Here is a 22,513-nt window from a genome sequence, read left to right as displayed (position 1 = left end):
TAAAAGAAATGAAGAAAAATGAAATAGGTGGTTGAAAATCACAAGCATGCACATGTCAATGATTAAACAATAACAACAAAACATGAACCACATATTCATATCTTCTTGCAAAACTTAAATTTGGCTTTTAGGTATATATTCAGAGTCATAAGTTTATCTGGCAAAGTCCTCACCAGCCCACCATACGACAGCAGTTTTGCTTTATTTAAATAATAATTCATTTAATAATTAAGGAATCTGACCTATTTATTTATTTATTTAGGGTTTTGCTTTTTAGTAGTTGTATGTTTAATTTGTATTTTCTCATCAAACAAGTTTGGTGGATTATAGAAGAGTATCATCCATTAAATGTAAAAGGGATAAATTGTGATTCTAGTCTCTCTATAATGCTAAAATTTGATATTTAATCTATAATATTATTACTATGTTCAAATTGATACACTTTGAATAGCTCTTGTTAAAACGATCATGTGAAATTTTCTTTAAAAACACCTTAAGTGTTTAATTGAATATGGTTAATTGAATTTTCAGATGGTTACGATTGTGTGATAGAATAATATATTTTTAAAGTTCATATCATCACTATAATTATAACAACAAACCGTGTTATCAATTTTGAATTACTAATAACATTATAAAATTAAAGATAAAAATTTTAAAAATTAAAAGAAGAGATTAAATTTTAAATTTCATCTTAATAGAGGATTAAAATGAGAATTAGCCCTAAGTACAAGTAAGACAGTTGAAAACTTTAAAAAAATAATAGGGAAATTAGAAAAATAAAAACAAATGAATAGTTAAGGGTGGGACCATGCATATGAAGATAATCTAAAATTGGACGGCTTAGAATAAATGTTAAAAATAATCACATCATAATCAATCACCTTAATCACTATCATCATCATGATGTCGCCTCCTCTATGTTTGCCCCTTATATACACTCCCTCGCCCACTCACCCCTCTTCACCCATAGCTTAAACGAACATTTTCACAGCTTAAAACACAATATGACTAAGGATATTGAGACCACGGCGGAGCAAGGCGGCGGAGCGGAGTTCTCAGCGAAGGACTACCAGGACCCACCACCGGCACCGTTGATTGACTTGGAAGAACTCACCAAATGGTCGCTTTATAGGGCGGCGATCGCTGAGTTCATTGCCACCCTTCTTTTCTTGTATGTCACAGTGTTGACTGTGATCGGGTATAAAGTCCAAACCGACCCGGTAAAGAATACTGTTGACCCGGATTGTGGTGGTGTTGGTATACTTGGTATTGCTTGGGCTTTTGGTGGCATGATCTTTATCCTTGTTTACTGCACTGCTGGTATCTCTGGTGAGTGTATAATTAAATGCAAACTTTTGGTATAACATTGGGTGAGGAAAACATTGTTGAAACGTGTGAACCCAACAGGAGGACACATCAACCCGGCGGTGACGTTTGGACTGTTCGTGGGGCGGAAGGTGTCACTGATCCGAGCCCTGTTGTACATGGTGGCTCAGTGCTTGGGTGCAATCTGTGGGTGTGGGTTGGTGAAGGCTTTCCAAAAGACTTACTACAATAGCTATGGAGGTGGTGCCAACGAGCTCCAAGATGGGTTCAACAAGGGCACCGGCTTGGGTGCTGAGATCATTGGCACCTTCGTTCTTGTCTACACTGTCTTCTCAGCCACTGATCCCAAGAGGAGTGCAAGGGATTCCCATGTTCCTGTATGTTCCCTTCTCTCTTCTATAAATGAACCAATTTTTATATTTGAGTCAAATTAAGAAATTGAAAGAAAATTAGGGGATCAATTATTATACTACTTTTTTAGATTGTCCATATCTAGACTTTGTTATACACAATCAATTTTCCACTAATTTCCTTAGGGAACTTTCATGGTTAGGCATATAGGAGGGTTGCCAACTTGCCATATTAAGTCCCTACTATTATTATTATTATTATTATTATTATTATTATTATTATTATTTTTCTCAATTTTCAAATTATAAACATTATGAGTAATTATTTTCTTTGTATGCAAAAAAATAAAATAAAATATTTAAGGTGTTGGCACCACTTCCCATTGGATTTGCCGTGTTCATGGTTCACCTTGCCACTATCCCTATCACTGGCACTGGCATCAATCCAGCAAGGAGCTTTGGAGCTGCTGTGATTTACAACCAAGAAAAAGCTTGGGATGATCAAGTAAATTTCCTTCTTCTTTTTTTTACTTTTACTTTTCCTAAATATATAAAATTTACATTTCCACTGAAAAAAAAAATTAAATGAAATTCATGCGGTGTTATTTCAGTGGATATTCTGGGTTGGACCCTTCATTGGTGCTTTCGTTGCTGCCTTTTACCACCAATACATCCTAAGAGCAGCAGCCATTAAAGCCCTTGGATCTTTCAGGAGCAATGCTTAAAAACATTTCACCTTCATTACAATAAGAAAACAATGATGTAATAACAAATGAGGAATGAAAGCAAGTTTATGTCTTGTGGGAGGAGTTCCCTTTTGCAGTTTATTTTCTATACCATTGAGAAGGGGGGCCATTGAAATGTAAATAATAAAAGAAAAAAAAATTATGGATAAGGGTGTCTTTTCAATCCCTGTTTGTTTTTAATTTTTGTTGCTTTTTAATTAAGTTGTATTGTCATCTTTTATCATCTCCATTTCTTTTAATGTTGTTTTATTTTTGTATGTATCATATTATTGATTTGAGTCTCAACCACTCTCTTTAGATTATCTCTTTTCTCATCTATCATTATGTATTAACTTGCAACTCAAGCTAAGCATGCTGTAAGATTAAGAAGTTTTCCTCCATAAAATTATTGATGTGAATAATTTCTTATAAAATATTAGCTTATCCAACTGCTTCTTTTCAATCTGAAATGACTTGATCTTCCCTAAAGTTTAAGTCTATTTATCGTTAATGTTATTAAACTCATCATGCTGACATTGATTTTGTGTGCGCGTGAAAGGAGTTTTTCTTTAAAAGTATTCATATTAACATTTTAATTCTAATACTTAACAATCCAAACTAATTAATAATGTTATAAAATAAATAAATACTAAATTAAAATTAAAAAAAACTAAATTCTAAATTTGAAACTAAAACTTGAAATTCGAGTACCCAATTAGAGCACCAATAAATTTATTTAACACTTTATTTCAATCCCAACTTTCTAGTTTATCTTTGCCATTATTTCTATAGGTATCTAAAGTTAATTCGTAATTATTGTATTTTGCTTGAAATAAAATGAAATTGACAGTTTAAGTATCACTTTTGAAAAAAAAACCTTTAAATATATAAGTGGGGAAAACAGTACAATTTGAAGGCCAATTTTTAATTAAATCTTAATTTAGGATTAATACAATCTTTTTGAGGTTCGCTGGACCATTACACTAAACATTTGTTGGTTATAAATATTTGGTTTTAAGAATATGCTTTTAGTAAAGAGATAAAATATTAAAATTTTGCCTAATTGATTAACCTAAAACTAAAACTAGTACAATTAGTACTTGAGGATGACATCTTTAAAGAGATTAGATGAGTGAAATAAGATGATGTATTTGATTCCGTATTTATGTTAACTAATAAATTATTATATAATTTGTTGCTAAATAAAAAATAAATGTGTTAGGTCATATGAAATTTAGAGTTAATATACATTATCTTTCTCCTTATTTTATGGCCCTTTGGTCAATTTCTAGGGGTGTTAAGCTCTTTGATTCTGAACGATTTGGCTTTAAATTACAAAAAATTAGATGAGATTTTGCTGTTTTGAAAGCTGCATATGAAATTGAAATTAATATTATTTGATGTCACTATTATTGGAGTTATCAAATAACCAAAACTTAAGGTTTTTTATTACTTCTATTTCTATAAAAATCATTGGAAATTTTGTTTAACTACATAAACAATATAATGGTTTTGCTTTTAACTTAACGAGCAAACATTTATCAAAATGAAATCGTTTTACCTTTTCTTATTCGGATTTTCGGATAACTCGAATTGTGTAATTCATATTCGAGTTAAACCGAAAATTTTAATTTTTTTAACTCGATTAACTCGAACTATTTAATTCGAAATTTGAAATTTTTATTGAGTTTTTGAATCAAATCGGATTTTGCTCACTTCTAATACTTCGAACGATGAATACCTTAATCATTAGATCAACACATAAGGTTCAACTGTGGTTATTTTATATATATATCATCAGTGTAGGACTTTTAATTTGTTCGTATTAATCAATAGAAATCATAAATTAACAAGCCAACCACCAAACAAGTTAAATACTCATATAAAAGAAAGTTAAATTATGTTTTAAGTTTATCTAGTTTTGTCTATTTACAATTTAGTCATTATATTTTTATTTTCTAGATTTTAAAATTCAAATTCAATTGTTAACATTGTTAAAATTCTTATATTAAATTCACTAGTGAACATTTTAAAATAAAAAAATTATCACGTGATTGCCATGTAATAAAACAAACATTGCAATTAACCCGAATTTAAGAAAATAATTTATTAAAATTATTATATTTTTAAATTTTTTATAAATTTATATCAATCCTAATAATTTTTAGTAATTTTAATATTTAATAATCTTTTATGATTTTTATAAATTTTTTCTAATTTTTTAATCATTTTATGAGAAAATATTAAATTAAACTAAAAATTGTCACGTGTTACCGTTTAATTGGTTCGCCAATTCTTTTAATGTTGGACGTAATTAATAATGAAAATCATTAACAGACAGACTTAATTAATTTTTTTTGCAGTTTTTTAAGTATTTTTTTAACATATAAGCCCTTGAACATGTACATGGACCCAAAGGGTCCTCTTTGACTAAGCCAACTTTGAGATAAAAATGTACCCCATGAGAGGAATTAGCCCATTTAACTACTAAATCCACCTTTTCATTTTAAATGATTAAAAGGTTAGTATTCATACATCCGATGTACCACCAAAGGGAGTTATATAAAATTTATTGTTTCCTCGAAGATTCAAATCCGGATGAATTCTATAGATGAATATCTCTTAACCACTAAATCAATCGAATTCTCATTTTAAATACTATCATATGATAATATTTATGTCCATTTAATTACAAATTCGATTTTTAAAGTTCTGAATAAGATTAATCTCATAATCATCCCAGATCGATTTTAGCCCGAACTTTTACAAATTCGAATTTATTAAATTCAATTTATTTTGGAAACCAATTTTTTGACTTTTTTAAATTAACTCCAATTCGAATTTGCTTGTTTTACATCTGTACATATATAGGAATAAAATCTCCAAGACATGCCATCTCATGTGATGTGTGATGTGAGGATGCACATAAATGGCTAAAACATGTGAAGCCCTAAAGGTCCCCATCGGCTGAGAAAACCATGAATCTTGTGGAAATGTCAGAATGAGAAGTTACATCTCCTTCACATTTATATATGTTTTCCTTCTATTAAATTTGTAAATATAAACAATTTAACATTTTTTTTAAATATTTACATTACACAATTTATAAATAAAAAATAACATATTATAAAATTAAAAAAAAAGGAACAAAATTAATTCTTTTTGTGCAGATTGGTTTCTAAAATAAACAGTTCTAACCAAATCTTCCCAAATATCGCACGTACCTTCTAGTTTGGATAAATAACATTACTCCTATGTGTTTAGGCCCTTTGCTGATACTTCAAGCTAAGTAAAACCCTCTTATCATTACTTTTTATTTCATGTATTCATATTGTGTGTGTAGAGAAAATCATTCAGAACATTGATTCAATAAATGATGAGATTAGGGTATGATTTCTTTTCATTTGAATGGCAATGTGAGTGGGATGATAAAATTACAACTGAGTCCACAAAAGGTGTTTGAGAAGGCACTCAATCATATAGAAACTTGGCTTTGAGAGAAAGTAAATAGAGATTAGAGGTCTAATTCTGCCCATAATCCTTGTATTTCTTGGAGTTTTGAAATTTAGCCTTGAAACTAGAATCCAATTGATAACAATGTTGATTGACTTTTGTTAAATTTGAATATGTGCTATCGAATGGACTTTAATTTTTAAATCAGAGCTTTGAATATTAAAATGTTACGTGTTCAAGTTTTATGAGAATTCATTAATGATATCATCAATTCGATTTTAATTTTTAAATAAGAAAAGAACAAAGACTAAATTTTAAAAGCTCGAAGAATACAGGAATAAGAGGCATGATTAAATCAAGAATAAAAACAAATCTAAGGGACCAAAATTAAATGCCAAGTAACAAGGACGCTTTATAAAAGCCAATTTAAAAGGTAACCGAATTTTTTAACTCATCAAAGAGTCAGAAAAAACATGAGTTCATTTGCTCCTTTCTTGCTTATCTTATCTTCTCTAGCTTTAGTTTCCATTGGCAGAGGTGAAGAAAGAGCTCCTCATGGCATTGCATACGAGAGCCCCATGGCCTTTTCCCCCCTCAGCATATGACTTTTTTCATCCCAAAACCCCTTGTGTAGCTTCCACGTGCTCACCATTGCCTGTTGCAGCTCAAGTTGATGGTTCAAAAGCACTTGCAAGCAAGGTGTCATCAGGGCAGGGAGTGGGAGCTGGTGGAGTTGCTGCTGGCATTGTCTTTGGTTTGGCATTTGCAGTGCTTTTGGCAATGGGTGTTTACTATGTGCTCAACACCCGTCGTGTTAATGCGAATCGAGCCAACTCGGTTCAACCTGATGCCTAAATCATTTGCTCTTCAAACATCCAATCCTCGATGTACAATGTAGGCCAAGGCTTGATGGTGATGATGATGATGATGATGATGTAGGAGTTAGAATTAAGCATTTATGCTATCTTTTTTTTCCTCTGATCTTTGGATTTTTCTGCCACGCTTTAGTTCTGTTTTATGTTTGAAGTTGTTATACATAATTGTATGATAGTGTTTCACATATTTAGAGCACTGAGTGTTTGATATGATGTTAATCATAGGATGCCTTAAATAACTTTTTCCTTGAGGAGCCACCAACAACTCAAACCTAACCATTTAAGCCCATCCACTCCACCCCAATGCTATAGAAAGATGTAAACACATTTCATGATCACTAGCCAAGTGCCATCACTGTCAGCTCAAGAGGTGTGACAAAATTACTCGATTCACAGTTAAAGCCTATGCCCCATGGTAGTTGTAGCCAGCTAGTTTTTGTTTCCATTCTCAACCCATGCAATTTTTTTTTTACCCCAATTATCTTTTCAAGTTTTTACTTTTTTTTTTTAAGAGTAGAGAAAATGAATTAGTCAAGGTTTAAATTAGGAATAGTGTCACACAAAAATCAATTGATATTTTTATTTTACATAATAAAAAATTTAACTCTCAACGGTTATATATATTGTAAATTTGACACAGAAATACTAATTAAAATATTAAATTTTTAATAATATTCTACAGATTATCTTTCTATTCATTTTTTTTATTTCAAAAATTTCATGATCCTTTCCCAAACCAAACATGAACCTTTCGATTCATTTGACTCTCATGCTCAATTATTTCTTATTTATTGAGAATTAATTCCCAATATCTTTTTTTTTCTAACATAATGAGCTTACTCTCTCCCTCTCGTCACTATTCATATTCCAAAATATCGAAATTGATTACTAATTCAAGACCAGAATATTCGGAGGATTCTTGACCAAAATAGAAAATATATCAAAAACTAAAAGTATAATAAATAAATAAAAATAAAAATTTACATATAATTTGAAATTGCTAATTGTACTTAGAATTATATAATGTATATATTGTAATTTATTAGCAAAGTTGTTTCTTTTTTTCTCTTCAAATTCAAATAATTCTTCTCCCTTTATACATAGGTCATTGATTTAGCATTAGAAAAAGAGGCTTAAATCGTTTTATCGACATGAGTGTTTTATATCGAAAAAATATTTTTGTTTTGAAAATATTTCTGTATTTAGTAACATAGTAGTAGAAAGAGTATCCTGCTACATCCGAACTTCAATCGAGTTTGGCTTAACCATGTTAATGGTCCCTGATTATTGGTCAATAGAGCATCAAAGTTGATGTACCAATGAATCACGAAATACTATGGTTCTATAATATGATTTTAAAAATTTATTCAGAAATAATTTGCAACATTATTCGTCTTATATGCCACAAGTCAACAAATAATTTAAAAATAAAAATCATTTAAAGTTCATAAAATTCAAAAAAAACATGAAATATATACAAGCTCATGTTTAAAAATTAATTTTTGTCAATATTTCCGTTAAAAAATCTATTTGACTCTTTTAAAAGGTTTATGATCAAATTTAGGCTCTTTTTAAAAAATCAAGGGTCAAATAGAACTTCAAAAAATAACTAAATTGACAAAATGCAAACGTTTAGGACTAAATTTTTCATTATACCTTTTATTTTATGATGTAAACAATAATGCACTTGTGATTAGATTTAGATGTTGGATGCACTTGTGATTAGATTTAGATGTTGGATCCCAACTAAACCAACTAGGATTTACAATTTGATAATAAGAGAAACGCCATGTTATTTGGATAATTTCTTCATAAATATATAATGATATTTTACACTCTACTTTTAAAAAAATAAAATAGAAAGAAAAAAAACCTTAATCAATTAACCAATCAACTTAAATCTAATCAAACTTAAACCTTAACTGATTTAACCCAACTAAATTAACATCATTCATAAAATACTAATAGAAGAGACTTTGGATTTTACATAAAATATAAGTTCAAAAAATTAAGAACTTATTTTTTCTGCCCACCCTATGCAAATGCCAGCGGCTTTTAACTAAAGAAAATGGTCCCTGCCTCATTGGCTGCTCATTACAACCATGTGCCCAAATTCACCCCAACCCCCGTTCTTGATTAGGACGTATCATCAAAATCCCAGAGGGGCAACATTAAATTACCATAGTTATAACCAGTTTAACTGTAAACTGTAGGGTACCCTATCCTTCCAACTGGATAAGTTTCGAAACATCTTTCCCATTGTTCCTCCTACAGACAACAGACAAAACTGCTCTCTAGTCTAACTCAGACGAATTTGGAAGTGAAAATGTGGTTATTGCACTTACATGTAACTATCGACCAGTTCCATGGGAAAAGCCAAGAACAGCTGTTGTTTTTGCCCCATAGGAACACCCCGGTCCTACTTAAGAACAATTTACATCAGAGCCGGTTGATTTCGTTCAAGTCTATAAATCACTGCTACACAACCTGTAATTATTATATATAGGGGAGGATCATAGTACTTTAATGAACTAATCAAGAAAACATCCAAGATTATATAGATCATAACCATTAATCAAAGCCTAGAAACAACCTTTCTTAGCATCTAAGAAACTACTTTCAATGCCAGATGTCAAGATTATGTTTGTCTGAGTGCAATGCTTGCAGGTTCTAGCATATGATTATATCCCTAATGGAAATGCAGGAAACCACCCATACGGTAAACATTAGTTTCCTCGAAATTGGTGTCCAAGGATCAGCTTACACATCATCCATTGACTGCTTTCTTGACCTAGAGCATGTAAATCAATCCCTCTTTGAAACCCATTGCTTACTTAGATCAAATAGGGTAAAAGAAAAAGCATACTTATGTCTAAAATCTAATTCTTGAAGGTTATATTCATCAAAGAAGTTTTCAGTGCAAACTGCGAAGCAATGTGTATGGCCTTCTTTTAACACTTCGAAAGATTCTTTCTTGTTTCAATCTAAAAGTTAAATTCATTTACTCACTTTCTCAAGCATAAGTGTCAATGTTTCAAACTTTCTAATTCAACTTAATGTCCCCACTAAGAGGACACTAGATTTCAAGTTCTCTGGTTCAGCTGGGCTGTAATGTCCGCATATCAAGAAGGCTAAAGTTACAGCAGCCTCAAAAACATGATAGTGAAGAAAACCTTATCTATATTCCTCCGGTAAGCTATAACCGGTCAGGACTATTTTGTCAGCGAACATCTTTCCGGTCTTAGGCATGACATGCCAGTGCAATGTTAAGTTGAATTTTTTGCCACGGAGATTGTTTCCCTAGATAATGAAAGATCCAAGAAAAGAGATGATTATCCTCCATTGCAAGAAAGCCCTAATCAATTTAGGTAAATATGATGAACAAGCTACTTCATCTGAACGAGCATACCTGATCAACAAAGCGATACTTGTTTGAGGTGTGGATCCAAAACTTAGCATGTTCTTTGGCAGGTATAATGGCATCCCAAAGTGAGACCTGTACAACACCATGTCCAAAAAAAATCAACTAGTGAACATATTTTCTGCTAAGATCAACATAAACAAAGAATTTTATATGCTAATGACAGTAAGTAGGCCAGAGGATTGACAAGTCAGATACTTAGGGTATTTAACCAGGGAAATTAACCTTTACCTGATTCAAGGAATTCTTTCGGGTTTCGTACTCAGCTGCTACAAAAACGAATACCTGTGATATAGTATTTTAAACCAGCTTAAAAAATGATGATGATGATTACAACAAAAAGCAACTGATTACAAAAGGGAAGCCTAATCAAATCATCACCCCATCAAAATTAGAATTGTTGGGTGACAAATATGAGTTATAGAAATACATGAACGCAAGAAGGAAAAAGAAGCATCAGAATAGAACCAAAATGAAAATTTTCTTCTATCTCATGCACTGATAATATCCTACTATAATTGAAAGAAGCAAATGCCATAGAGTTCTAACAGAAGAAACCATAAAGATCTAGAAATAGCAAACCTGTTTTGTGTTCCAAGTAAACAATGACTGCAAATCAGCTGATACATTCATCGTTAGGCTGACCTACATAAGTCAAAAGCTTTTACTTAGAATTTACCAACAACAAACAGCAATCAATTAATTAGTGGCGTGCGGCTGCAAATAAGATAATAATAACTAAAGGAACATATTACCAAGAAGGGGGGTAGTGGGAAGAGATACACATGATCAAGTAGTTCTCTATCAAACACAATTCAAAAGCCCATGACCGAAAACAACATTACCTCATCATGCCCCTGTGGCTGCTTCTGGAACCAATTAATGTTCATAATCTACAATCACGCCAAGCAAAACAAAATAAGAGATTAAAATAAAACACGAAACGGTCCAAAAAGCAATTGCAAAATTTTCGATCTAAAAAGGTATCCAATTATGAATATAAGAGTAGAGATGGACCTTGATCTCTGCAGAGGGAGAGGGAGTGTTGAAGTTGTCCGAGAGAGATGTGATGGCGCACATTAGCGCTAGAATAGTCACGGCAAACGTTAGCAAACCATTTAATCTGTACCCAAAAGAATGCATCTTTTCCTCTTCCTTTGCTTTGTTTTACTCCTACTGCTGCTCAAATTTAAGTTCAGTTCCTCTGTTACTAGGATCTAAAGTACAGCGATCCAGAGTCAACCTAATAACAAAATTCAGAAAAAGTCAACACCAAAGGCAAAAACCCAACATCAAATCGACTAGGTTTCCATATGAGAGTAAAGTCACCCAAGATCAAAATCAACCAAAAAGAAAGCCCAATAAATAAACAGACATAAGAACTTAAAAAAACCAATTAAAACAATAAAATTTAGAAGAAAAAAAATTATCTAAAAGAAATCACGAGAACGATATTATTGCAATCAAAGCAAAAATTGAAAACTAAAGACAGTAAATAAGAGCATAAAATTATAAATCTGAGCTCTGATTGAACACAATGCAAATTAATCAAACAAAATGATCGAAGGAGATAATAAAATTTTACCTAGAAGTGAAGGGAGAGGAGAGGGAAGATGCAAAGAAAATTAAAACCAGATACGGAAGAATTAAGAAAAGAAGTGGGAAGGGGGTTTCGAAATGGGTTTTACTTTTATTATACTTTGCTGATTTTTACTTTCAAAATAAATTTTGCAGTTATAAATAGTAAACTATAGGGATAATAGTAATTTTAATCATCAAAATTTATAAATTGTGTTAATTTATTCTTGATTTTGAAAATATTTACACATTTTGTAATTTGGCTTTTTACAATTTTGCCTTTCTTTATGACCCTTCCAACTAAAAGTTAAAAAATAAATTTATCAGATAAATTTGGTTGAAAATATACAAAAATAGAAACACTCAAAAATCCAAGATAATTATTTTTCATCTTTTCTCATTCTTTTAAAATTAATCCTCAATGTAAAAACAAAAAAGTAAAACCGCAAAAGAAGGCGATTTGCACAAAGTGTGAATGTTGAGGGTTAATTCTTTTTAGAGCCAAGATTAAATTGACATAATTTATAAATGTTGAAGGCTAAAGTAGCTATTATGCTAATTTTAAAAGTTATTACAGTTAGCTAACTAATGACCAAAGAATAAATTTACTAATAATTGAGTGTCAATTTTGTAACTTTTTATAGTTGAAAAACAGAAAAAGAAATTTATAAATCCAATCCTCACCAAAAAAAAGGATTTGAACATGTGACCTTAGATAACCCTCTTCGCCTTAACTGCTCGACTATTTCAAAATTTTAATTCCTTTGCACCAAGAAATTTATATCTGTATTGTTTTTTTATTGAGTTATACTATGCTTAATATTTGGATGAATAAAAATCTGATGATTAAATTTTTAATTATTTAATATGCTTAAAACTTGAAATTTGATTAAAAAATTGTACGTGAAACTTTTTTATATTGAATTGAAAGTTTAAATCGTGATATTAAAATTTTGATTAGTAAAGAAAATGGTATAAAATTTGTAGATTGAGGACCTCTAGATACAGAAACCTAAGTGAGTAAAGTCCTACTAACCATTGGAGATGGGTGGATTAGTCACCTATCACTTAAAATTGTGGCTCAATCTCGTTACCAAATATGAATACTCCTATTAAATGTGAGTTTAGATAGGCGGTGTGTTTACCTATGGTTAGTGTAAAAACAGCAGTGGCGGTGAGATTAGACACTGTAGCGATACTGTAGCGTGAGACAAAAAGTAAAATAAACGCACCGCACCGCACCCAATCGTCCATCCAAACCCACCCTAACTCTCTAATAAAGTATTTATTAATCATACGCTAACCACATGACCCATTAAATATTTAATAAAAAAAAAGAAGCAAAACGTAAAGTCAAGTAGTAGAACACAAATAATTAAACTAAATTTGATGCGTCTACATCAATCTCCCAAAAAAAATAATTGCTTCAATTATAAAAACTTCAATCACCATTTTATTAGGAATCACCCGTTGCCCCTCGTTGATGTCACCTCTTTGACATCGAAACATCTTGTATAACCTCAATTTGCCATGTTGGAGGTTGACTAACTTGTTTGGAAATAACAATCACATTTCTTTCGTTAAAACTCTCAAATGAATGTAGATTTGAATCAACAAATGTTGGGTATACTTGCAAGGTACATTGCACTCTTAAGATGAAAATTCATATTCAAATCTTGAAGATGACATTGTGGGGGGCAACCATGAACCTTAAAAGGAATAGTCTTCATGGCTGTAAAATGAATATGGAGGAAACATTGATTCTACCAAAAATTATAGGTTTGAAAGATTAAAGTTTCAATTGATCTCTAAGTCATGTGGTATCTCTAATGACCCAAACTTGCTAGATTTTATTGTATGATGTGCACCCTTAGGAAATCGTTCTTTCCACAATAATAGTAGCACTAATTCCCCCTTATTTGAATTCTTTAAGCTGCCTATGCTAATTGGTTCTAGCATATGCTACGTTGTTAAATATAATAGCTACTACACCTCCTCGTGGACCTTGCAGATATGACTCGTAAAAGCTTATCTGCACTTTGTGATAATGGAACAAAATCAAGTACATGTTGTGGTTTAAGGCCATATGCCAAGTTTAATGGGAGTTATATTTATAGGTATGTAAGCAAATTCATCTTTTGGTATAATTGAATCCTAACTCAAAAAATTTCCCAAAGTTTGATTAACTACTTTACTCTACACACTGGCTTGATGATGGCATGTGGAAAAATACTTAAATTCAATCCCTACTTTGAACACCATATAGCCACATTAGAGTGTGCTATTTTTTATACACTATCAACTAAAAAAAAAAATTAATCATCCCTCGGATGTTCTAAAATGACCCAACACAAAATCCATACTCAAGTGATACCATGGTGCTTCTATTTATGGCAATGGAGTATACAACCTAGTGTTTTGAGAATTCTCTTTCCTAAGTTAGCAAAGGTAACATCGCCTCACAAATCTGCAACATCGTTGGACATATATGGCCAAAAATAACAACCCATCACCATTGTCATTGTTTTGTCCTTGCCAAAATGCCTTCCAAGACTATTCTCGTGAAGTTCTCGCATAGTTTGTTCACAAATTACTCTTTTATGATACACAATTGACTACTTTTGAAAAAGGACAATTTTTTTTTTACAACTTGTGATCATTGTAACTCCCTCACCAACCTAGCAAAAATTTGGTCTATCATATATTGATTCTTAACTATTTGAATCCACAACTTGATGACTCATTATAATTAAAATCATTGACTATCTACTGAAAGCATTCACGACTATATTTGTCACTCCTAATTTATTTTTAAAATAATGCATTTGGGCTCCTATTTTGGGCTAAATTTATTTAATTTGAGTTTTAAAGGAAAAAGGAAAAAAACTAAATTGGGCTTTTAAACCCAAAAAGTTATATATATTTTTAAAAGTAATTTTTTTTGTATTTTAATTTTTTAATTTTAATATATATATTTTCATATTTTTAAACAGCCGTAAGAGGATATTACTTACCTTATGCCAAATTTTCAAAGAATTAAAATAAATCTAATTAGAAATAATTAAAACTTAATTCAATTCTAAATCTTTTAAAATTTAGGTAAAAGGAATTATTTTAACCCACATTTAGTTCCAATTTTAGAATCAATTTAGAATCGAAATAATTATCCCGAAAAGAAAAATTCATGGTCCTTTAAAAATTATGAAACCCAAATCAAATTAGAAGGTCCATATTTTCGGAAATGACATACAGACTTCTCACATACATAGCACCCCATCATATCTTTTATTAATTGGTACTTCTCTTGAAGGAGATTCTTGGTTTTTTTTTTCTCTAGACATGTTCTTCTTTGAAGAGACAAGATGTACCTTTGAATTACTTGCACCATCGAAGTCAAGTAGATTGTCTTGGTTTTTGCGCTCTTCTTCTACTCTCAAGCGCATAATAAGAGATTCAATGGATAGTTCCTTTTGTATGTGGTGTAAGACCTTCACGTCGAACACTACATGCAAGTATCTAGAGATTTATGGGCTTGTTCTATCATAGATTTATTTTTCATACGAAGTAATGTCTACAAACATATTTTTTGGATCTAGATTTTTCTGTCATACTTTTGTTGTAATGCCTTCTAACTTTTCTTTGCTGAAGTATGCATTTGATCATAATAATCATACAAATGATCAGAAAGACAATTGAATAAATAATTTTTGTAATGGTCATGATTCTTCTCTCATTTCTTCACATTCTTTTCATGCTCTGATTTTTTTTTTTTGACTCTTTTTCATCAAAATGTATGAGACATTCAAAAGTATCAAGTGGTAAAATGTCTTTTGCTTCCATCTTTTATAATTTGCACCATAATAGAGGAAAGGGAGAATTAGATGACCGCCTTGAGTAGTTTTGGGCAATGTAAAAAAGGAAAGGGACAACATTCATCATAAGTGTTCATCTCAAATTGTTAAAAAATGTTAGACAATATATATTGTGCATGCGAGTATAGGATCAATTTCTTGTTGCTATACTATCACAACTCTAATAGTTAAAATAGAGCGACAGATATTGAGGCACGAACCTAGTCGCTTTCTTGAGATGACATGCACCCCCTTGCTAATAATAACCGGTGCGAAGAAATTTTATTATACATTATCTCTTGAGATGCAATAAACTAGTCACCCACTATACATTTTGTTAACCTGCACAAGTTAGAAGGTAAAAGCTTCACCCAATAAATTAGAACTCTTTAAAGGATTTAAGAAGACTTGTTTTTATTTCTCTTAAAAATAGATACTTTTCTTATGGAATTATAAGATAAGACTTAAGCAAAAAAAAGTTAACGAAACATTAAATAATTTTTTTTGAATAATCTCAATATAGGTTTTCTTTTTGAACAAACACAATGTCTAGAACTATCCATGATCCCTTCTCAACCCATAAATAGGAGGATAATGCATTTCAGCGCACTCGAAATCACGTCCTCCTATACTGACAACAATACTAATATTAATCGAGCTAAAACTCAATATGCAAACATTAAAAAAATTTAAATCTAAATTGAAAGAACTTACATCATTAAAATTTCATATTAAAACTTTACCAAACTTTAAAAAAAATTCATATAAACTTTTTTTTAAGTAAAATGCTTATAAAATATAGAACGTTTTGTCTTTTATTAAAATATCCCAAAAGAAATCTTTCTACTCAAACTTTTCAGCTTCCCATCTTTAAAGCCATCTCTAGAACACAGAGTTCGATGTTGGATCTTAATTCTAATCCAATTCTATAAATCAAATAAATAAAAAGTATTTTATCTTTTCAAAAAAATCAAACTCATATTTATATATAATTATATTAATAATATATATAAGATTTTTATTTTGCAAAAAATAAATTTTAATATTTTTCTATTTAATTAATATTTGATTGGCTCGTAACATTAATGATCTCAAACAGTCAAATATTGATTAAGTATAGATAAAATAAAGTTCTAAAATTAACACTAACCCAATCAAATATTTAAATAATAAAATAATTTTATTAACCGAACCAAATTGATCAATGCTCAAAATCTATGTCGATTTTGGTGACTCTATTATGTTGAAATTTTAGATTAAGTCACTTCATGACATGATTTGATTCTCTTACTTTTATAATATCACTAGCTAGTTCAAATAGTTTTAGCCGTTGCAATATAACGGTTGATTCTGAGTTTTGGTGACCATCTCTACAACATTCAATTTTGTGATTTTTAGTTTTGATGCATTTGCTATGTTCAAATTTGTGATCTAGTACATACACTTTAATTTGACATAAATCGATTCTTTTACTTTTATAATGTCATTGGTTTATCCAAATAATTTTGATCAGTAACTATTCTAGTTAGAACGCCAACTTGATTTTTTCTTAAAACACCATTCTAACACACACAATAAAATATATTTCATCGATTGAGACTTAACTCGATTAGCATGGGCATTATTGCCAATGCAATAGGACGTGAGTTTGAGTGCACTGAAGCACATTATCCTTGTAACACCTCTTACCCGAGACCGTTGCCGGAGTCGAGCATGAGGCGTTACTTGACTTAACTTATTAGTTTGGGGCATAAAAATTTACTTTTAAAATTTATTTCACTGTTCACCATAATACTGTGCACCTGCACAGCAGTCACTAATTTAATTATAACTCGAGTTACGAAACTAGAAATTTAGATCCGTAAATTTTCCCTGAAACTAGACTCATATATATTTTTACCATAAATTTTTCAGAATTTTTGGTTTAGCCAATTAGTACTGTTTATTAGTTAAAGTCTCCCCTATTTCACTGATTGACTGTTCTGACCTCTCGTCACTAAAATTTAATTATCTCATTGTACAGACTTCATATGGTGTTCTCACTTGTTTCTACAGAAAATAGACTCAATAAGGAATCTAGACATATAAATTACAACTCATAAATATTTTTGTACAATTTTTAATGATTTTCCAAAGTTAGAATAGGGGATTGCGAAAACCACTTTGACCTTGTCTAACTAAAATGCAAATATCTCAGAATACATAATTTCTTTGTCTACACTGTTATTTTTCTATGAAAATAGACTCAATAAGATTTAATTTCATATCTCATCCACCCTCTAATTCATTTTCTACTATCCTTGGTGATTTTTCAAAATCACGTCACTACTGCTGTCTCAAAACTGATTCACTGCCAATTTTTACTTTTTCATAATTTCTATGCATAATTTATCACCTGGACTTTTATAACAACAAACACCTTCATACTTAGCCATTTTAATAACTACTCATCATCAAATATTTACATATCATCTTTTGGTCATAATTTAAGAATATACAATCGAAATGACTAAGTCCCTATACATGCCATAGCTCGAAACATTTATCGTCTTAAAATACCGAGTTGTGGTGGTTGATAGTGTGAACGCTCTCCGACGTCTTCAAGATCCCGACTATGCTTGATAATACTATATGAAAGAAAAAGAAATAAAAGAAGTAAGCATAAAGCTTAGTAAGTTTACAAGTAAATAAATAACAACATTTAACACAAATAATGATATGCAAGTATCATGTTCTTAAGTTTCCTCTTTACTTACTCTCATTTACTTGTTTATTTACTTACCTATTTAGATAGCTTAAGATTACAACTTACTCTTCTCTTGCTAAAATATTGGTTCTCACTGATATCATAACATATTCTTAACTTTTATAACTCGCCTGAAGTTGCTAATTATACTTTTACTTGAACTTCCATAGAACATAATCTGTTTTCTAGCCCGTTGAGCCACATTGGAATATTAAGGATACTTGGGTCTCATATCTGATAATAACATGCCAAAGTCATGTCCCAGACATGGTCTGACATGAGATGTTTTTTGTACTGCCAATGTCATATCCCAGATATGGTCTTACATGAGAGTTCTCATATTGGTGCCCATGCCATGTCCCAGACATGGTCTTACGGGGGACCTCTCATCTCGGTGCCAACGCCATGTCCCAGACATGGTCTTACATGAGACCTCTTATCTCGATGCCAACGCCATGTCCCAGACATGGTCTTACATGAGACTTCTTTACCCAAATGTCATGACATTTGTATCCGATACATTCCTTATGTTTCAATGGGACTTTTTAACACTGATTCTCTGTCATCTTATACTTGAGTCAACATTAAATAAATTCATGAAATAAATATATAATTTCTCGAAAATAACAACATTAATAATAATTATTAAAATATTGTATTTATTTATCGTAAACTTATCTCGGTACAAAATTTGACCAAATCTAGCAACTTAGTCCTCTATCTTTTTTTTCCTCGATCTAACTCTGAATTTCGTTCTTCTTGATCTATAATAGCAAATTTAGCTTATTTAATACTCACATTCATCAAAACAATCCTGGACTCGAACTTTGGAAAAATTATGATTTTGCCACTAAACTTTTGTATAATTACACTTTTGCCCCAAAGCTCGGAAATTAAACTTCATCTTTTTTTTCTTATGTTTTATAACATGCTGAATATTTTTCCCTTCTATGACAACATCAAATTATTACTCTAACACTTACTTATGAACATTAGGTATTTTTACCGATTTTGTCGTTTTACTCGTTTTCACTTAAAAACCCTTAGCAAAAGTTGTTTAACATAATTTCAAGCTTCACATTCTACCATAAAACATCAAAATAAACACATTTCACCTATAGTTATTTTTCCAAATATAAACCCTAGATTAAATTATTGCTAGAATAAGCTAAATCAAGTTACCGGGACTCTAAAAACGTAAAGAACATTAAAAACGGGGCTTGGAATCACTTACTATGGAGCTTGGAAGCTTGAAAACCCTAACTATGGCTTCCCCCTTGCTATTTTCGTTCACCATGGAGAAGATGAGCACATTTTTGCCATCTTTTTCCCTTTTTAATTTTTTTATTACTAAATTACCAAATTGTCCCTAACTTAAAATTTTCCTATTTCACTTATATAATGTCCATTTTGTTCTACCAACTTAAAAAATGGTCTAATTACCATATAAGGACCTCCAATTTAAAGTTTCATAACAATTGGACAACTCTAACATGTAGAAATCAACTTTTGCACTTTTTACAATTTAGTCCTTTGGACTAAATTGAGTGCCCAAATGTCAAAATTTTTGAACGAAATTTTCACAAGATCATTCGGTGAAATCGTAGACCATAAAAATATAAGAAAAACAAATTTTTCCTCATCGGATTTGTGGTCTCGAAACCACTGTTCCGACTAGGCCCAAAATCGGGATGTTACAATCCTCTTATTTATAGGTTGGAGAGGGGCTATGGATAATTTTAGGCAAGCTTGTCAAAATGAGCAGATATAATCAGAACCTATAATGAGATTGTTCAATATATATATATATTTTAAAATGATGAGTTAGAATTTGTGTTTTTAAGGGAAAAAAAAGCCCACGGAAGTATTTTAATCGAAAAAGTTAAGAGTGTAAAGAGATTAAATTACATCAAATTAAAATATAAGGATTAAATCCAAAACAATTTAAACCTAAAGTAAAAATCTGAGATGTGGTTTTATTTATATAAATATATATTGTCATTAAATGTATAATAAAAGTTATATATTCGACAACATTTGATTTATTAATTTAATGATTTATATATTACATATTCGGATATTAAATTTATTATTTTGTATTAATTAAAAGTTGACATGAATTTAAATTAAAGAATGTTTATTATTTTCTTTTCTCTCACTTTTCTTTCCAACCAAATATGCTTAGAATTTATTTTTCTTCCACATTTCTACGCAACCAAGCATACCTTTAAACTGTGCTTAGTACGGATGAAAGAAAATTAGAAATATGAAAAATTGAAAGGGTGAAAAACTTGAAGGGTGGAAAATATAAAATTTCTTTCTATCAATATGCCTGGTGGGTAAGATGGAAAAATAGAAAGAAAAAACAATTTTCTTTCCCTCAATTGCTCGGAAGAGTTGAAAAGTGAAGGTAATAAAATAAAACAATTTGAAAAATGCATAATTTGAAATAAGATACACTTCTTTTGAAATGATTGGTTTTTATGCAAAATGATCACCCCTCCTATTTTCTTTCTCTCGTTTTCCTTTTCAACCAATCATACTCAAAATTTATTTCTTTCTACTTTTCCACTCCCTTCTTCCATCCCTCCACTTTTCCACTCAACCAAACACACCCTTAATGTTTTATTTTAGTATTAATTTACATGATAACTCACATTTGATATAGGATCCATACTTAACTTGCTCTAAAAAATATTTATTATTTTAAATTATTTATTTAGAAAATTGTTGAGCATGCTAATTCACGGGCTAAATTAGCCATGTATGCAAAAAAATTTATTGGCTAAATAGGTCGATTCTTTTGAAAATTTAGGAAAATAGGCCGTTTTTGGAAAGAGTGTGGGAAAACACATCTAACTTTAAGTTGCATTTTCTAAATTTTTTAACATAATTAGTTTCTTTGGTTAATAGGTTAAATGTTAGTGGTTTTGTCATTAAGTCTTAGGTTCGATTTCTCTCTCACTCACATTTATATTTTTTGTTTTAATTTTTATATTTTTAATTAATATTTTTAACATATTAACTCTTTTGGCTAAATAGTTAAATAATAATTTCATCTTTAAGACCTAGGTTCAATTCCCTATTCTAAACACATTTGTAATTTTTATTTCATGTTGATTCAAGTTTTTTTTCTATTTTAATTAATAAATTTATCATTTTCAATTTTTTATTTTTAATTAATCTTTTAATTTATAACTCTTCTATTCATAAAATCAAATAATAAATATGTAATTATATAATAAAAATATATATTTTACATATATCATTATGCTAAAAATATTTGAAATTAATAACTCATTTATATATAATATAAACATTAACTAGTTTTTTGATATATTTTTCTTTATATATAATATTTAGATGTCAAATATTTATTTTCTCCACATAGATTATGGATTGGTGATTTTAATATTATAAAATAAAATAATTATTTCAAATACAATTATTATTTTTATATGTAAAATATTCCAAATATCATTACTTTTTCATCTACATTGTGGGTATAATATTTCAAATATTATTATGCTTATATGTGAAATATTTTAAATACACACACAAAAATATATAATACTAAAATTTATTGCACTCATGATATGGATTGAAAATAAATATTACACATGTAAAAATTATATTTACTAATAATAATATTTTTAATAATCATTTGATTTTACTGAATAAAAGAGTTATTAATTAAAAATTAAAAACAATATATTTATTAATTAAAAATATTTGAAAAACATGAAATAAAAAATATAAATGTGTTTAGAAGAGGAACATTATACTTGGATCTTAACGATATGAAATTATTATTATTTAACTATTTAACTAAATGAGCTAATATATTAAAATATTAATTAAAAATATAAAAAGCTTAAAACAAAACAAAATAAAATATATAAATTTGAGTGAGAAAAAAATCGAACTAGCGTTTTTCCTCTCTCTCTACAAAAACAACTTATTTTTATAAATTTTCAAAAAAAAATCCAACTATTTACGCAACAAATTTTTTTTACGGTTAATTTAGCGAAATCTACTAATTAGCAATGGAAAATGATGAATTAAATTAATCTTGTCCGAATCCCGACTGAAAGACGAAAACGACGTCGTTGGACTGAGTTGTTGACCTTCTTGCTCAGTTTGACTTCCATCTTCTATTTCCTTCCACACTATAAACCCTACTCA

General features: G+C 30.0%; 3 protein-coding genes across 3 annotated transcripts; 2 read left to right on the top strand and 1 right to left on the bottom strand.

The window, feature by feature from the left end:
- Positions 1–934: 934 nt before the first annotated feature.
- LOC105788941 (probable aquaporin PIP2-2) lies at positions 935–2,710 on the top strand. The gene is made up of 4 exons (XM_012616041.2): positions 935–1,332; positions 1,411–1,706; positions 2,044–2,184; positions 2,291–2,710. Exons 1-4 carry the CDS (start codon positions 1,008–1,010, stop codon positions 2,402–2,404), a joined length of 876 nt encoding a protein of 291 aa, XP_012471495.2. The 5' UTR covers positions 935–1,007; the 3' UTR covers positions 2,405–2,710.
- A 3,539-nt stretch (positions 2,711–6,249) lies between these two features.
- Positions 6,250–6,951, top strand: LOC105788940 (uncharacterized). The gene is given in 2 exon segments (XM_012616039.2): positions 6,250–6,447; positions 6,449–6,951. Coding segments are annotated over 2 exon segments (381 nt in total). The 5' UTR covers positions 6,250–6,330; the 3' UTR covers positions 6,713–6,951.
- A 2,727-nt stretch (positions 6,952–9,678) lies between these two features.
- Positions 9,679–11,895, bottom strand: LOC105788939 (signal peptidase complex subunit 3B). The gene is made up of 7 exons (XM_012616037.2): positions 11,739–11,895; positions 11,171–11,396; positions 10,999–11,046; positions 10,736–10,798; positions 10,385–10,438; positions 10,142–10,228; positions 9,679–10,032 (listed from the first exon to the last, which is right to left on the bottom strand). The coding sequence occupies exons 2-7, from the start codon at positions 11,294–11,296 to the stop codon at positions 9,907–9,909; spliced, it is 504 nt and encodes a 167-aa protein (XP_012471491.1). The 5' UTR covers positions 11,297–11,396; positions 11,739–11,895; the 3' UTR covers positions 9,679–9,906.
- Positions 11,896–22,513: the final 10,618 nt, after the last annotated feature.

Source organism: Gossypium raimondii, chromosome 2 (genome assembly GCF_025698545.1).
Source record: "Gossypium raimondii isolate GPD5lz chromosome 2, ASM2569854v1, whole genome shotgun sequence".
NCBI lineage: Eukaryota > Viridiplantae > Streptophyta > Magnoliopsida > Malvales > Malvaceae > Gossypium > Gossypium raimondii.
The sequence above is the reverse complement of the archived record's forward strand: the minus strand, read 5'-3'. Positions and strand labels throughout refer to the sequence as shown.

Bases quoted from the DNA above. Each gene is read 5' to 3' on its own strand.
- LOC105788939 (XM_012616037.2), bottom strand. From the start codon at position 11,296: ATGCATTCTTTTGGGTACAGATTAAATGGTTTGCTAACGTTTGCCGTG. The intron at 10,439-10,735 runs GTTTGCTATTTC...ACTATATCACAG, and splicing joins TTACTTGGAACACAAAACAG to GTATTCGTTTTTGTAGCAGC. The intron at 10,229-10,384 runs GTAAAGGTTAAT...GGTGTTGTACAG, and splicing joins GAAAGAATTCCTTGAATCAG to GTCTCACTTTGGGATGCCAT.
- LOC105788941 (XM_012616041.2), top strand. From the start codon at position 1,008: ATGACTAAGGATATTGAGACCACGGCGGAGCAAGGCGGCGGAGCGGAG. The intron at 1,333-1,410 runs GTGAGTGTATAA...TGAACCCAACAG, and splicing joins CTGCACTGCTGGTATCTCTG to GAGGACACATCAACCCGGCG. The intron at 2,185-2,290 runs GTAAATTTCCTT...GTGTTATTTCAG, and splicing joins AAAAAGCTTGGGATGATCAA to TGGATATTCTGGGTTGGACC.